The sequence below is a fragment of the Eschrichtius robustus genome, chromosome 1 (assembly GCF_028021215.1).
Source record: "Eschrichtius robustus isolate mEscRob2 chromosome 1, mEscRob2.pri, whole genome shotgun sequence".
Lineage (NCBI taxonomy): Eukaryota > Metazoa > Chordata > Mammalia > Artiodactyla > Eschrichtiidae > Eschrichtius > Eschrichtius robustus.
The window spans coordinates 199,732,000-199,748,876 of NC_090824.1; the positions used below are offsets into that span (position 1 = coordinate 199,732,000).

The following is a 16,877-nucleotide window of genomic DNA, read 5'->3' on the forward strand; positions in this document are numbered from 1 at the left end:
GGGTCGTCACAGCGGCCACGGAGATGATCTTGTGCGACACCCCAATCTGTAGTAGGGACTTGATCGATGACTGAACGCAGTGGCGGCCTTTGTAGCCCAAGCAGCGTGGCTGCATTTGCCTCGCACGTTGGTCCGGCATCTCTGAGGCTCATCACTGCTGTCCGGGCACCACCGGCTCGGCTGGTAGCTACCCCGCAAAAGTAACATCCTGGCCTCGTACACGCACTGGCCTGGAACGGAAAGCTGAGAGATCAGAGAAGTGCAGGGCACGGAGCAGTCACTTATACAAAAGCAACCAGGTAGTTCAATTTGCTAATCCCCTTCATGGCTTCTCACCACAGGACGGTATAAATGAAGGCCCGATAGAGGGTGCAGCAAATACGCACGTTCCTGGTTAAAATGAAACATCCACAGGTGGTAAACTGCTCCATCAAACTCATATTCTCTTCCCCTTCGGGAAGATTTTTCAACTTCCTTCCTCTTCAGGTAGAGGAAGTCCCAAGCTTTGTTTCTAGAGCCACCACGGTACTGCTCACAGGTCTGCAAATACCGGACCCCGTCACTCCCCGGCCTCTCTCTTCGGAAAAGAGAGAAATCTGTTTCATTCGGTAGATTTGGCTTCTCCTGGCTGGGCTCTGCTTCCTTCTGTTCCCCCGGGGTCTGAGCAGAAAAGCAAAGATCAGATCGAAGCCGGTCTATCCCATCATCCGCCTACTGAGGTAACTTTCCCCACTTTTAAATTCTTGCCAACTCCTAAGAGATAACAAACCCCACTAACAATAATGCCTGCTTTCCCCAAAATTAGGTAGATAATAAGTACCATCGCTTTAGCACCTTCCGTTACATCCATCATCTCTCATTTAATTGTCACAATCACCCTTCAAAGCAGGTCACACAATCCCCGTGTTACCCGCGAGGAAGCTCACACTCCCCAGAGCTGGTTTTCACAAGGTCTCGGAGCTAGAAATCCGCAGGGTTGAGACGTGAACTCAGGTCTGTCTGGATTCCTTTGCACTGATTGTCCTGGCTGACCATTCGGTGTTCCCAGTGGAGATTAATCGCATCTCGCCCTGGGCTGTAAACCTAGCAGGTAAGGAAAGCCAGGTACCCAGGTGCCAGCTGACTCTCAGCTTGTCCCTAATATCCTCTCGGGGTGCGGCCGCCTTAGTTTCTTCATCTTCCAACCCCGACCCTACTGAGAACAGAGAGCCCAGCCCTGAACTACACTGTGAGTTTCTTGCAAGCCGGGAGCTTCGTGCCCCTGATCTAGGCGCTAAGTGTTCATGGTTGTTGAGCTAGACCTTGGACTCCTTGCCCGTGATCTAGTCATTTTTCCCGGTTCATCCAGGGTCCCACCCCCAAGGACCAGTGCTGCTATCATCCCCTGGCTGGCGTCTTCCTGTATAAACGGACCCCCCTCCGCCTTGGGCGACTGTCCCCCTGGACTCCTGACCTGCCCCATCCACCGGCCGGCGCTCTCATCAAATGGCCCACTTCCCCGTCTCCGGTTTCCAACTAGCCCGCTTTGTTCCTCCTCCAATCCAGTCGCCAGCACGGCGGTCCTGGCACATTTGACACTCAAGACCACTCGCATGATGAGAGTGGGTGGTGAGTAGAACCCCACCAGCCAAAGCCTTTGGGTATTTCAGGGTGGACAGAAGAGGGTAGGCAGACGGCTTCCTGCAACAGCCCAGCATGTCCTTCCTGCAGGTTCTGTGTTGCTCAGACGATATCCTCCCGTGTTCCTTCCCTCTGTCCCAGGCACTACCCTAGACTGCTCACCTCCACATGGACAACTACGTGTTCTGTCCATAGGGGCATTAGAAGAGTGCCCTCGAGGATGTCACCCAGCTCTGAAACCTCCAACTCTATGATTTAAACACCAAACAGTAAACCTACAGCCAAAGAAATAGCCAAAAACAGCCAAGGAACTGCTGTGCCCAAGGCAGGCATCTCATCGGATGCAAATCTGAGCTGCTCTCGCGGGCACTGCTTACCATCCCGACAGCTCCAGAACCAACAGATCCAACGCGACAGTGAGAGTTCAGATGAAGGGGGAGAGAATTTAGCAGAGGGTGTGATTGCTTCCAGTTAAGGGGTAGGGGGTTTACTCATTCAGCAGACCTTTAGTAAGCACTTACGTGCCAGGCCCTATTCTAGGCGCCGGGGACACTGCCGGAAACAGACGAGACACATACAGGCCCTGCCTTTGTGGGGTTTACTCCTCAAGTGGTGGGAGAGAAGCCACAAAGACATAACGACTGAACCTCATGAGGATGTGCGGTCCTGCTCAGAGCACGAGGGGCGGCTGTCCCCCTCCCTAACCTGAAGAGGAGCCCCTGACCACCCAACACACAGGTAGCTCTGGGAAGCAGCTGGGCTAGGGCAGAGGCAGAGAGGTTCTCAGCGGGAGAAAGCCAACGGGGCCTCGATGCTGGGGAGAAATGGATGACCACGGCCGCGGGGCGCACCTCGTGCGTTGCGTCGGGCACGTGCTAAGGACTTTCCGAGCACCGTCACGATTGTCCCGCCCAGCAGGTCCTACACACTATCGACAACATCGAGCCTCCTTGAGTCTATGGCAAGTCAGCTTTGAAGGGGCAGAGCCTGGATTTGACTTCAGTAGGTCAAACTCAGAGACGGTGCTGACTCAATATCCCCGCAAAAGAAGTGTGTTCATTAAAATTTAAGTGCTCCGCCATTTCCCCCTTCCTGTCTCTTCAGGGTCTGCTCGCAGTTCTAGCAACTTCTCTGAAAGCGTAACCATCCTCCTCTCCCGCCCCAGCCCTAAAGTGTCTGGGGGACCTTCCTGCGGGTTTGGATGATCTGCCTGAAGGCAGCCCAACACCGCCACCTAGTGTCACCAGCGGGACGGCCCAGCCCACCCCGTGCTGAGATCTGCAGGTCCTGATGCCGCTTCAAACCCTTTTTTTTTTTTCCTGACTGTGAAAGAAGATGCTTATTGTAAACCTTTCAAGTATGCTTGTCGAGAATGACTCTAAAAGCCCACTTACACAGTGGAAAGCCAAAGCAGCCCTGATCTGACCTCCATATGGATGTTTCTCTAATTTTCCTTAACTCCCAAACCCCCCAAATGGTATGTGTTCTTGTGATAGTGTTATTGGTTATGGGAGGTGCTACCCTTATCTGTGGGAGAGTCACGCTGCAGTGTGGAGGGTAAGGGCTGCAACGTCTACCACTGACTTCCAGATGGTCTGCGGGGAAGGGAGGGAACGGGGCTATGACAATGTTAGTGACCGATTCCGGATGGTAGCACACAGCTGTCCGTTGGACAGTTCTCTTCACGTCTCACATGTCTGACATTGTGCAAAATAAAAAGCCACAAGCATCACCGGGACGGGTGAGGAGAGAGGCCAACCATGTTCCCAATGTCAATATCCAGACTCAGGAATGGGGACCGTGTGTGCACTTGCGTGGGACTCCTCGGGGCCTGTGTGTTGCTTACGGGCAAGTCGGACCCTGGGGGACTGGATTCCAGCCAACAGCCTCAAGGGCAGCCTCGCACCTTCTTAGAGATCAGTGACTTTCCCTGCTTGGTAAGCTCGGTGGAGCCAACCAAACAAAATATGGGAAACCCTGCACGGCATTAGACAGAAGATGATGGACATGACTGACTGTTTGGAAGCAGAGAGGATGCAGGGAGAGGGGTCTCCCGCTGGCCTGCAGCACAGGCGCTGGTTTGAGTTGACTCGTCTTTTTTTTTTTTTTTAAGATTTATTTATAATTTATTCATATTTGGCTGCGCTGGGTCACAGTTGCAGCACGCAGGGTCTTCGTGGAGGCGCGCGGGGCTTCCCTCTAGTTGTGGCGTGCCGGTTTTCTCTCCTCTAGTTGTGGCACGTGGGCTCTGTAGTTTGCGGCACACAGGCTCTCTAGTTGAGGCGCGTGAGCTCAGTAGTTGTGGCGCGCGGGCTTAGTTGACCCGCGGCATGTGGGATCCTAGTTCCCTGACCAGGGATCGAACCCGCTTCCCCTGCCCTGGAAGGCGGATTCTTTACCACTGGGCCACCAGGGAACTCTCAGAGTTGACTGTCTCTTGAGCTCAGTTTCTCTCTCTCCCGGTTGTTACACAGGTGCCGTTCCAACCCCTCTCAATGTTGGACACAGTTTTCCTTGTAGATGCTCACTTTCCGTTCTTGATCAGCTGACATTCCTTTTCTATTTCTACACTAAAGCAGGAGAGGAGTCAGAAACAAAATGGAAAGTAACAATAGTTGAAGGGACTCAGGGAAGGGCCCCGAAGGGTAGGCTGACCCCTTCTCCGGTGGGGTTTGGGGCAGAGGACACAGTGCGTGTGGGAGAGGAGAATCCTCCAGGCTCCTGATGGGACCATGTGAGTCAGAGGTTGCGTCACCCCTGAAGTTAACTGCGCCCGTCACCCAAACATTCTTGCTGTGGACAAACCCCGAGCTAAAGTGAAGGGTTAAAAAAGTGTGCCACTTCTTTGCGTAATTGGAAGCACCGCCGAGGGGGGACACAGGGGCAGGGAGAGGGCACTTTGCAAGCGAGCTTCATGCCCGGATCCCCATCCTTTCCCTCCAGGCCTGTGGCGCGGTTCCCCTAACTGAAGTCATGGACGGAGCCCGTGAAAGTGCTAACTGACAGGGCGCAGGAGGCCGGTCCTGGTCAAGAGCGGCCTGCCCGCTGCCTTTCCCTCCAGTCGTGTCCAGGGCAGGGGAGACTGGCCTGGGGACTTGTCCACGTTTTTATTAACTAGACATTTGGTAGGGCGACAATGCTAGTCAGATATGCAGAAGTGTGCTGATGAATACTTAGCAACAGGCCCGGGGGGGTAAGTAAAACCTGGTTTGAGGGTTAGTCCATTTCCACGGTGTCCATATTACCACCGTGGCCAATTTCGAGCTGCCAACGTGCAGTCATTAAACACAGAGCTGGGAATAAATGCGCACAGTTGCACAGCCAGCGCCCTTGAGCTTGGCTTCCTCGCATCACTGAAAACCACAGTAGTATTTCCCAAAGAGCATTGGAAGTAACAGAGGCGATAAAAGCGTCTTTCTGTCCACGAGGCTGTCCGGGACAGCTTCCCGTGCTGTGCCGCTGAGCCTCACGCGACGTGGGGCCTGACATGCCGCCTCGTTCTCCCTCCTCACGGCTCAGCCCAAAGGTCACGTCTGAGGAGAGGCTTTTCCAGGCTCCGTGATAAACCCCTCGCCTCCCTCCCTTGTGGGTCTCTAATTTATTACCGTGTTTTGTTTTCTTCACAGCAACTATTTCTGTATGTATTAGGCATTTTGTATTGAATTCTGAATTTTTTGTGCATTTACGTTTTCAAATTGTTCATGACTGTTTTGCCTTGGCTGGAGCAAGCGCTTCACCTGTCCATACAGAGCATCTTTCTATCGATCAGCCTCCTGTTTTCTCCCTGCTAAGAAGCCAATGACTGCACTTGAATCTCCTCCCATTTCCTTACCCCAACGTTTCCGCGCTTCCCTACATCACGGGCCTCGTGCCCCGCCTTCTGGGGTCGCAGGTCTAGGTTGCTTCCACGTCACCAGTGGTGCTTTCACCACCTTCTCCCTCCATCTCTTGGTTAGATTTTGTCAGTTATTGCTTTCTTCAAGGTCTCTGACCCTTTTATGTTTGGGAATGTCTGCTGTCTTTATATTTGAACAACTTACTAACTGTAACATTTGGGTCAGAGTACAGTTTCTCAGACATCTGTTAGAACTTCATAGACGGCACTGCATCACATCCTGCCAGGAAGCGTTGCTGAAATTGGCACACTTTCTCTCGTCCCTTGTTCTGCTCGAGCTGGTTATTTGCTTGCTCGCTCTCAGGTCCGTTTTCTCCTCCCGTTTCTTCCCGTGTCAGGGCCGCAGAGCATGTGCCGGGCTCTCCTGCCGTCCTGCTTCTGGGTAAGCTCTGCTGAAGCGGGTCGAAGCAGAGGTGGGGAGGTGGGCCTTTCTCCCTCTCCCCGCAGCTGGCATCTTCGTCAGTGGGCTCGCCTTTGCCTTGGACCGGCTCCCCGGGCGGGAGCTGCCCCTCTGTCCGCCCTCCAGGTCGCTGCCCCGCTGTTCCCTCCAGTCAGGCCTGCCTTGCTTTACCCTCCGCCAGCTTCAATTTCCCTCCTTTGGGAACACCCAGGGTGACTTCTACCTTCTGGCTGGGCCCTAAAGTCAGGGGTGATTGATTGGATGTGCTGAACTCCACCAAAATTTTCTATCCGCTTTTCTCTCCAGCACCTTTCACAGATTATAGGACAGGTTTGTGATTTTTTCATTGTTTTGAGGTTTGTGGAGGAATATATTGGCTCTTCAAATACTTTTGTTTTGTTAAGAATCAGGGGATATTTCATCAACTATCTTATGCTGTAATTCCATCATCAGTATTTTACATAATATCTTTGCAACCCTTGTGGCTTGTCAAACAGGTAAAGAGAGATGGAGCCTGAGATTCTGCATTGGCATTTTAAAAATTAGAGCTTCTCCAACCATGGAACTATCTTCTGCTTATCACTTTTAGCAGTTTTAGCTCAAAAAGATGATAAAACGTCAAGGTATCAGAATAGAAAAAAAAAAAAAGTGAAATTTAAGGAAGTGGCCTGTTGATATTTCACAATGACTCTGTTCAAGCTCTCCTCTTTAATCATGAGTTCTTTTAGAATAAAAATGTCTGAATGCATTACATTTAAATATTAAATACAAATTTGAGCAATCCTACAAAGAGTTAAAATGTTTACTTCACTCATTCATGCAAAAATATTTGAGCATACACTAGGTGCTGATTTTTCTAGGTGATGGGAATACACAATAAAGAAACAAACATCATTGTCCTTGCATTCTGCCTTTTTCATCCAAGGTAATAACCCTGGAACTACCTCAACAGGATGAGAAAACTTGAGGTCGCAACACACCCACATAGGCTGGTCAAACTGGGCAATTAAACAGTAGGCACACGAAAAAAAGAAAAAGACGCCTGTTTATGAAGCGCACCCAGTCGCAAAAGCAGGGAATTCTCACACCCCAGCTGTTCTCCTCTAGGGTAGATGTGTGTAATAAAGATGCTCTTCCATCAGCGACACATCGCAGAACGTAGTATGTGTTTTCTGCCTACAACACCCATCCTGAAAGAAGGATCTGGTTGGATGTCAAGGCATCATCTGAAGCAAAGACATGAGCCTAGCAAACCTTCCCTCCCTGTGAATCTGGACCCAGTCTCCAACCCCGCTCACCCAGCCACGCCCTGCAGAAGCAGGGCCAGTTTCTGCTGGTCCATCTCCCCAGGCTTATCCCATCAGAAGTAGCATCTTGCTTCTCTGCGGCTTATTTAATCTTAAAATGTGTTCAAGTTGACTACCTTGCTGAGAGAGAGCGAGTGAGCGAGCGAGCACATTTCGTAATGCTAGCAATTAAAATGGGTTTGGAGTTCGGTTTTGGTAACCAATTGATTTCTTAAAAGGAAAAAAAACAAAACTAGTTGCTGTTCCGTTCCTATCTCCCAAGGCGAGAGGACCAAAATTACAACTTGAAGAAAAAGCTCCGTAATCTTTGTCGATCAATCCTCTTAAATTGATTCTGTCCATAGCCCCTTAACACTCGTAATTCATTCAGTAACTGTCTTCCGAAGAACGCCAGCGCGCAGGCATAGAGAGTGGTGTTCTGATTTGGATGGGAGGTCGGGGAAGGCCTCTGAGAAGAGACTGCACGGGCGGCCGGCTAGCTGTGCAGGCCTCTGGGAGCAGGGCTTCCCAGGCAAGGGAACGGAGGACCCTGGGGGACTGCCTGCAGTGAGCAAGGGAGGAAGCAGACACGAGACAGCGCCGACGTTCGCGGCTTGAACACAAAAGCCACGGGGCAGCTCTGGGTTTTGTTCTGAGCGTGACGGCACGGAGAGCAGGCTGTGCACGTGTGCGCGCGCGCAGACAGGAAGGCAGGAGGCCGTGGCAGCGCCGGCGAGGGCTGGGCTGGAGGGGCAAATGTGGGCAGGGGCTCTCAGGCCCAAAGCACATCGTGAAGGCAGAGCACGTGTGAGAACAGAAACGTCTGGGTCTTGAGCAACTGGGGGAACCGCGGTGTCGGCCCCTGAAGACGGGGAACAGGGAAGGATAAAAGTCTTGAGCGCAAGAGCTCCTCTTTTTCTTAAGAGAATTTGCCATGCATGGTAAGGCCAAGTGTTTAACTTGTCGGGAGCTCAAGGGAGAGACCACGGCTGGAGATAATCTGGGTGAAACTGACCTAAGAGTGGGATTCTTAAAGCCAAGGGCCTGGACGAGCTCACCTAGGCAGGATGCACTTTCAGGGTACTCCCAAAGCTCAGAATGAGGGGAAAAGGGTACAGCAAATCCTAACAGGATCCAAAGAATCCCAACTCTAAGCCAAGTTTTTCACTAAAACAGTGCAATTAAGAAATCATATGAAACAAGACTGGAACACAACTATTTAAAAATTTTGTAGTAACCTGGTATTTTACGTTTTCTTCTCCAAGCGCATAAAATTATGCACTCTTTCAAAACAGACTGTTCTGAAATAACTGCACAATGTAGTCAAAACATATTTATTACTTTTCAGTGTCATTTTGTACACTCCAGTACAAATACAAGAATATAGCCATATTTACAGGTATTGAAAAGAAATCCGTATATTCAAACCCCACATCTAAATACAGTAGCTTTAAGTCCTGAACTACAATAGTTCTGGTTTGCAGTGAATTACTTCACGCCCTGCCCCCTCCCCTTTGAAATAATCCCTTGAAGTTATTAAGGTCGTGTTTAAAGACAACAATAGATTGTTTCTCAAATGGATTCACAATTAATTCTTTGAAAAATTTTAAGCACCTCCTTTCCAAGATTTTACAACTGTGAAGCAGATACATAAAATCTGGAAGATAAAATCACTCATTTGGGCTATTAGAAGCAGCATAATGTCTTTAAAAAGGGCTGACAGAGTTTTCAGTGTGCTTAAAATCTGGAGATATAGACCAAGTTCTAAAATTAAAAGTTAGTCAAACTAGTTAAGCAGAAAACAAAGGGGAAAAAGACAGGGAGGCTGGCTCCTCGGGGATAAGACTCTAACAGGTCCACCTTCACAAAATACATTTTATTACAACATCAGTTTTTAAGGTTTGAATGTAACACCACTCATGTCCCTTTTAAAACAGAAAAATAAAAACCCTGAGGTTTCCCAGGGGCTATTTGCATTTCTAGTCTCAAACTATCTGAGCCAAGGTGTCCACCAAAATGAGATACATGCTCAAAGCCATGGCAACAGGACAACTAGATAAAGAATATTCTGGGATACTATGCCTATTTTAATAAATATTCCCTGGTTACCTCAAGAAGGTTAGTAGCTGGACACCATGTGTGTATTAAAGTGCAGTATTTAAAGTAATTCACTACAGAATAAGTGAATCAAATATTATAAAAATACTTCCACAAAATTTTTAATTGTTTAAAAATTCACCGGGAAAATTTCAAATTAGGCATCACATATGTGTATGTGAGCAGTTCCTTTGGGGATATAAACATTTTTAAAAGTCAAAACAATAAGGTGACATAGATCAATAAACCATTAGCAAATCAAGTTCAAAGTTAGCTTAAATCACAAGTTGCCATCTGACTGGGAAACATCTGCCTACTACATCATCTCTCCAGAAAAGATACAGGACTACATCAGTAAGGGTTCTAACTCTAACTTAACATAATTCTCCGGAGTTTCATTTACATGCACTAATCAAGTCCAGCAAATATCAACAATCTCACAGGTATTAACATTTCATGGCGATATAATTTATAACAGTTATTTTTTCTTACATTTTAAAAGTATCCTCAAGTTACAATTAAAAAAAAATCAGTTTCCAGTATGACTTTTAATTCTTAATTACACTGGAACATTTTTGTATTTTAGAAAGTATCATCCATACTATTGCTTACAGTTTACCTTTTTTTAAATTTATTGAAAAATCTGAGCATTATCTTCTATGCTTTAAATATGCTTAAAGCACAAGAGCAATTTGGAATTTTAGCATCCCAGAATGTAGAAACAATGTCTAACATCACAAAATAAGCCCTTGGTGCTGGCAGTTCTGAAAGCACATGAATACATCTGCCTCGAGAGGAAGAAAAGTCTCTAAATTGGGTAAGTTAAGATTTTGAAATTAGGAGGTTTTTCAGCATAAAGAAACCCTTGTGATCTGATTTAATACTGGCAGTGTCATGCTAAGGCCATGTGACCAAGATTTTAGCAAAGAAAAAAAAAAAAAAGCCAGGGTAATTTTATAGTAGCAATAGTTTCTTTTTTTATTTTAATATAGTTTCGGAAACAATATACAAAGCTGAGCTTTCCCACCATTTCCAGGTAACAGCAGGAAGCTCCAATTACACAAATTTAGCGTTTTGTGATGGCTAAGATCAGCAGTCAGCACCAGACTTGAACAGTCAGCTACAACACAATCATCCTTGAGAATGAAATGTCATTAATAGCAAGACAGGTAAACCAGGGTTTAACAAATGACAACCACTTGGGAAGTGACTTAATCATTCTTGTTGAATTTCATATTTCATTAAATATTCTTATACACAATTTCCTGTTAATCGCTTTAAACAAAACCTCCCTTAAGGAATTATTTCAATTAAGTATAAATGTTCAACAAGAATAGTTCTGACAAAGAATCCCCAGGTAGTTCAAATTCTAATATGCATTGACCGAAGGTAAAGAAAAATAACGATTTTTGTTTGTTTTAACATGTTTATTATAACAGATACAATTCACATCTGACTAGCTGTTTCCTCTTCCCCCCCCCAACCATGTTCATTGGGCCATTTCCTTATATTTGAGCCATCAATGTACTTTCAGCACACATGCCCAGCAGTACTTTTAAGTCCATTCTTACAGGGTGCAAATGGATTTCAATAATTTACACAAACAAGTGGGTTATGCTCAATCACTGCAGTTTTAAGCTACTGTACACAGGAATGAAAAGGTTATAGAAAAGTGCCATAGCAACAGTGCCTTAAGAAAGGAGGAAAAGAGGAGCCTTAAAAAATGGATAAAATCAGATCAAGGATTTCAGAGGGAAATGGAACACACGGGAAATGAAAAACATTTCTCTGCAAAACAAATGGAGAAGCACTGCTCTTGATCAGGTGCAAGTGTGGAAACAGTTGTTTCATGGTATTTTGTACACTGCCCATATGGTTCAAAATTGTATCCTTAGACACAGATCGCCTGGCGCTTGCACTGAATTTTTTGAAAATGCAAGATTTCTGAATGATAAATTAACCCCCCAAATTTTTCTTTAAAAAAGCTAATTTTGCAGACAGGTTTACATGTAAAAGGCTAGGTATTTAGCCACTTCAGCATTGATTAGTTTTGGATGTCTAAGCTCTGTTACACATGGCTTCCCATGGCTTCACTCTACAAAACATATTTACAACGTGAAGAATACATCTACAAGAAATCTACATTTCAAGGGTTTTACAAATCAATCTTGTATCTTTCCCCTGAATTGAATCTCACAGACCCCCACCCCTTGTCATTTCCTTTGCCCAGCTTAACGGTCCAAAGTCTACTTAAATGCAGCTCAAAAATGTTAAGACTGGGCAACAGATGTACAGTTCTGTTCTCAACACCATGTGCAATTATTCACATCTTCACACCATGAAGGAATTCTGATTTTTTAGCTTTTCGAGTTCCTTAATTTGTTGTCTCAAAAATAGTATCCTGAAAAATAAAAGAGGGCATTAGAACCCATGTGGTCATTATAAATGTTACAGAAAAATCAAACTTTTAACTATAAAAATAACTTTACAAAGAAAATGAGTAACTACTAGTTAAAACGAAGTAATTTAATAAAACTGATTAGTGTAGTTAGGACAAAATCACCATTTAAGTATCAGGATGACAAAAGTTAGAAGGTTTCCTAGTTTTCTAAAACCCGTTCTCAATAATTAGTTTGAATATAATGACTGACTTAAAAGGTAACTGTTCACTGTATCATCACCAGACACAAGAGGCAGCAGATAACATGAGATAAACTTACACTGCATGTTTTCTGGACCACAATATAGTAAGCCTAGAATTAACAAGCGGCAAGAGGCTAATCGTTTCTGAAGAACAATTCTCAACATAAATGTAGGTTCGTAAAAATGGAGCAAAGTCCAATTGACATGTATATCTAAAACAAAAACTAACACACAAATTCCACAGCTAACTCGATTTCCATGAACTCTGTTAACACTGTTCCTCTTCTGACCCCTTTCTTCTGCGAACTACGACGATTACTGCTTTGATATAGCATGGTATCTGTGTACAGTCAAACGTGATACGTGACATATGACTGATACGATACGTGACTGTTCAGTAAGCTGCTGTAACGAGTATCGCCTGCCTAGCAAGCCAAACTAAAGTTAAGTTTTATGTACGTCAGAACTACTTTCAGAGCAATCCTAGAGTAGAAAATTCCCAACTGATATTCAACAAGTACCTCCAGACATTTTAGTAGTTGAAAGGTTAGATAAAAACTCACTTTTCCAAGTTTACTATAAATCCCAACTTGGCATTTATTAAATTTTTGTGATTTCATGACAAGATTAACTCTACTTATTGACCCAGTCGCTCAATATAGACAGGAAGTGAAGCCATTGAAAGTTAAGTCCTCGATTTTGTAATAGGCATTGAAAAAAATATCTATACTATTTAACACGATATAGAAATCCTACTTGAGGTAAGATACTAGATTAAGAAATATGAGACAGAGGGGCTTCCCTGGTGGCGCACTGGTTGAGAATCTGCCTGCCAATGCAGGGGACACGGGTTCGAGCCCTGGTCTCTGAGGATCCCACATGCCACGGAGCAACTAGGCCCGTGAGCCACAACTACTGAGCCTGCGCGTCTGGAGCCTGTGCTCCGCAACAAGAGAGGCCGCGATAGCGAGAGGCCTGCGCACCGCGATGAAGAGTGGCCCCCGCTTGCCACAACTAGAGAAAGCCCTCGCACGGAAACGAAGACCCAACACAGCCATAAATAAACAAATAAATTAAAAAAAAAAAAAAAGAAATATGAGACAGAGTTTAAGTGAAAACAATTAAAGAAAGCAGATATGTATCGTTAAACTTCCTGGACAACTAAGTTCTTAATGCAATTGCCAAGGGGTCTATCGATGCTGCGAGGACACCGCAAACAGTGACGTGAATTTCAGCTGAAATACGTGCCCTCAGCAGGAGAGCGCTGCTCCCAACCGGACAGGGGGCTCCCGGTAACCGGCTGCTGGCAACACCCCGCTTTTTAGGTAAAACATCACTGGCACCGTGTACTGTCATGACGCAAGAAAAAAAGTCTAACAATGAAGCATTTACCACGGGTGAAGAGAAATAAAATCTAGATGCCGCTACCATTCGCTGGGAGTATTATCAAATTATGAAAACACAGTTTACAGTATCATGGAATGATACTGATGTATCAGAGAACTTTAAATTTCAGAAATGAAATTCGACTTACGTTCTTTAGTCCAATTTAAGATCTAATTATTTTAAGATATATAATTTTTAGCATTACCTAAAAAAAAACAGAAAAGAATTCATTTCAGTGAAAAGCTTACCTTTGCTCTCGCAAAGTTGCTTGAATTTCACATACTCGGACTAAAGATCTTAAATTTTTTAATTCAGTACAAATTTCTGACATATGAACGCTTCCCATGTTATGGGCTTCCTCTCGCAATCTCGATGCCTGTAATTAAAGAAATGAGAATCTCATGAAATATAAATCATATTCACATGCAAAAAATAAAACATTAAATTTGAGTGTAACTTTATACCAAGGTTACAGAGTAAATCTTTTCCTTTAAATTCACAAAAATGCTCATGAATCTAAGGGGGAAAATGATTTTCTTTTAAAAAACTGTCTCTAATGGTGGAAGGTGTTCACTTTAAGATTTCCCCTTCAGGTTTCCTTGGGGGGATAGTATTTCCCATCTCACAGTAGTTTCGTGCTGGGATAGAAGGACTCATGATTTGTGGTTAAATAAAGATGCTGGATCAGCCAAAGCAAAGTTCAGGTATTAACACTGATAAAAGGGCCTATATTGTATCCCTGTATCAAGAGACACACAATGTATTTCCGTGAACTTACAGAACATTTCAGATGGTTAGTCATCTGATAAAAGGGAAAAGCCAATGGCAGTAACTGCCATGTCCTAAGGTCCCTCATCCCAAAGCAGAAGTGTTTCCTAACTCCAGTAGCTAGTCTGGAGGGAGAGTCATATGATTAATAGTACAGCTGAACCTTGAACAACAGATTTGAACTGTGCAGGCCCACTTACATGTGGATTTTTTTCAATAAACACCACTGTACTACATGATCCACGCACGCTTGTGTGAACCTGAGGATGACGGACTCCGGATGTGGAGGGCTGACTGTAAACCACACTCGGATTTTCGACTACGTGGAGGGTCGGCCTCCCAACCCCTGAGCTGTTCAAGGGTCAACTGCACTAACAGGTTCTAAAGCTATCAGAGTGGCCGGCTGAGTAGAAAAAGCACAATGGCTTTGAGTCATAACACTGCAGAAACTGGGTGACCCTAGTGTAAATCTATTTGGTCTTAAAGGCCTCATTAGTAAAATAGAAAACTCATTATCTGCACTGGTTAGTAGTTTTAGAAAGTGGAGAAAACAAACATAAAGCACTTAGCACAGAGCTAAATGCTGAGCACTTGATAATGGGGGCTATACTGATAATTAAAATATTTTATGTGAAACCACAAAAAGTTACCTCACAAATATCCACATCAAATATTTTATAAAGTGACCACAGACAATCTAATTAGAAATTAGTTGTTTTAAATACAGCTTGAATCCTCTGGTCCAGATTAGATTTTCTCAAAGTAGAATTAAGTTGCCAGTCATCCAAAGGTTAAACATCTGCTGTGATCATGTAACATACCTGCTTCTCTGCATGATCTGCAGGCCATCCTTGAACATGTTTGATGAGATTTTCATTGAAGTGTGCTGCTAGCGTAGGTGTTAATGAACACGTAGGACGGGCAGATGAATTCTGTGGTACAACTGTTGCATTTGAGGCATTACTACTAGAAGTATGATTTGGACCAGGTGACGGACTTCTCTGGCTACTAGAAGAGAAAACACAATTGAATGTGTAGTATGTTTAAAAGTGGTCTCTGGGTATCCTAGACACTGTCTGTCAATACCTTTCATTAATTTAAAGGTACACAAATTCCTAACAAAAATTTCTTATTTTAACATCAAATAAACACAACTTAAAATCCGAAGTATACTTATATATCGTGTATTCCTAATACACTTTTGGGGGGTTACAAGAGCCCCTTTAACACTAACGTCAGAGTTGAATTTAAAGTATCAGTACTCTCCCAAATTTGACAGCAGAACCTGTTGACTTTGTATACTACACACACTAACAAGAATGTAACTAAGCAATGGTCACATTTGAACAGTTGTCGATATAAGGCACATTATTCTACCTTAAGTACATGAAGATATGGAGGGGGAAAAAGTACACTGTCTTTGACTGTTTAATATCAGAATAAAGTGCTGAATCAGAGGGTGAAATAATGTGAAGCAAAATAGACTTTTAATTGCAAAACAATGAATGAGTTTAGTGGCAAAATAAGACCAAAAAAAGCAACACTCTGAGGTTGCTTATCTTCTTCTAAAACTGTATGGCTAGGGCTAGGATTTGGGGATATAAATAATCACCCAAGTTGATTTCCTACCTGCTTCACATCAGTTATTTCCAAAAACTAAGTCTCCCAAAGGATGAAGCGTTTTCACCACTGAGGATATTTATAATTATACTGCAGCCTCTAATGCCAATTTAAAAGGAGACCTTCCCCCAAACGTTCTGAGCAACGGCAACGCTGCTAGCAGACAGCTTCCCAAAGCGATCCCTGTAAAGGGAACGACGCTCATGTGCATGTATATGCTCCGAAACGCTTGTTCAGACAACAACAATAAAAACAACCGCTGAATTATGCTGCCACCTCACAACAAGAAATAAAAATAGGAAAGTCCATCAAATGAAAATCATTTAAAGTTAATTAACCAAGAAAACCGACAACACAGTACAGCTCTACACAATACAGCTCTATGTCTGACAAGCAATCCGTATAGGGTCAGAGTTGAGGCTATTATTAGGAAAGACACACACACGCGTGCGGACACACACACGCGTGCGGACACACACACACACACACACACACACCAGTTGTAAAATACTGGCCCAAGTTTTAGATGTGAGATATCTGGCTTTATCAATACATTCAAATCTAAAACTGCTATTAGGAAGTTAAAAATGGTATCATTTCCAACTAATGAAGGAGTATAAAATCATGTGCCCTCTACAAGTATCACATATTATTACTCCCATCATATTTCACCAAGTAAAATTCTAAAGAGCGAGCCACTTTCTTCAAATTAACCCAGGATTCATTACTAGAGACAATCTACTTATTGTAGTAAGATTTGCCTTTGTAAATTTTACAATACAAAAAACTATGGTTAAGCTATTCACGGATTCTTCCAAGATCAAGTTCTACTACATATATATATATATATATATATATACACACATATATATATATAAAATAATATCCAAACAATATGGCAATATGCCACATTAAGGAAAAAACAACGTGGCCTCAACACACATCAACTTACTTTGAGCGCTGAAGACTTCGAGGAGAGACAGGTTCATGACCTTGCTGCTTGTCAGCAGTTACAGGCTGCTGTGTGGCTGATTGTGAAACTGGTCCTTGCTTAACTACCGGAGTATTAACCTGAAACGTCAAAATCTGGTGAGACAAGGCTTCTGCCACAGAGACAAAAAGCATGAAAACTAGATAAGAACGAAAGTTCTACCAATGAAAT

At 44.2% G+C, this 16,877-nt stretch overlaps 1 protein-coding gene across 4 annotated transcripts in view; it reads right to left on the reverse strand.

Annotated features, from left to right (window-relative positions):
* Positions 1-10,250: 10,250 nt before the first annotated feature.
* The window catches only part of WAC (WW domain containing adaptor with coiled-coil), an 82,037-nt gene continuing 75,410 nt past the window's right edge, over positions 10,251-16,877 (reverse strand). For all 4 annotated transcript variants that reach the window (XM_068562859.1, XM_068562851.1, XM_068562869.1 and 1 more), the window contains 4 exons: positions 16,668-16,786; positions 14,917-15,103; positions 13,576-13,703; positions 10,251-11,699 (listed from right to left, as the gene is read on the reverse strand). In XM_068562859.1, the coding sequence (XP_068418960.1) occupies positions 11,630-11,699; positions 13,576-13,703; positions 14,917-15,103; positions 16,668-16,786 (504 nt within the window). In that variant the 3' untranslated portion in view covers positions 10,251-11,629. The remainder of the gene's footprint in view (positions 11,700-13,575; positions 13,704-14,916; positions 15,104-16,667; positions 16,787-16,877) is intronic.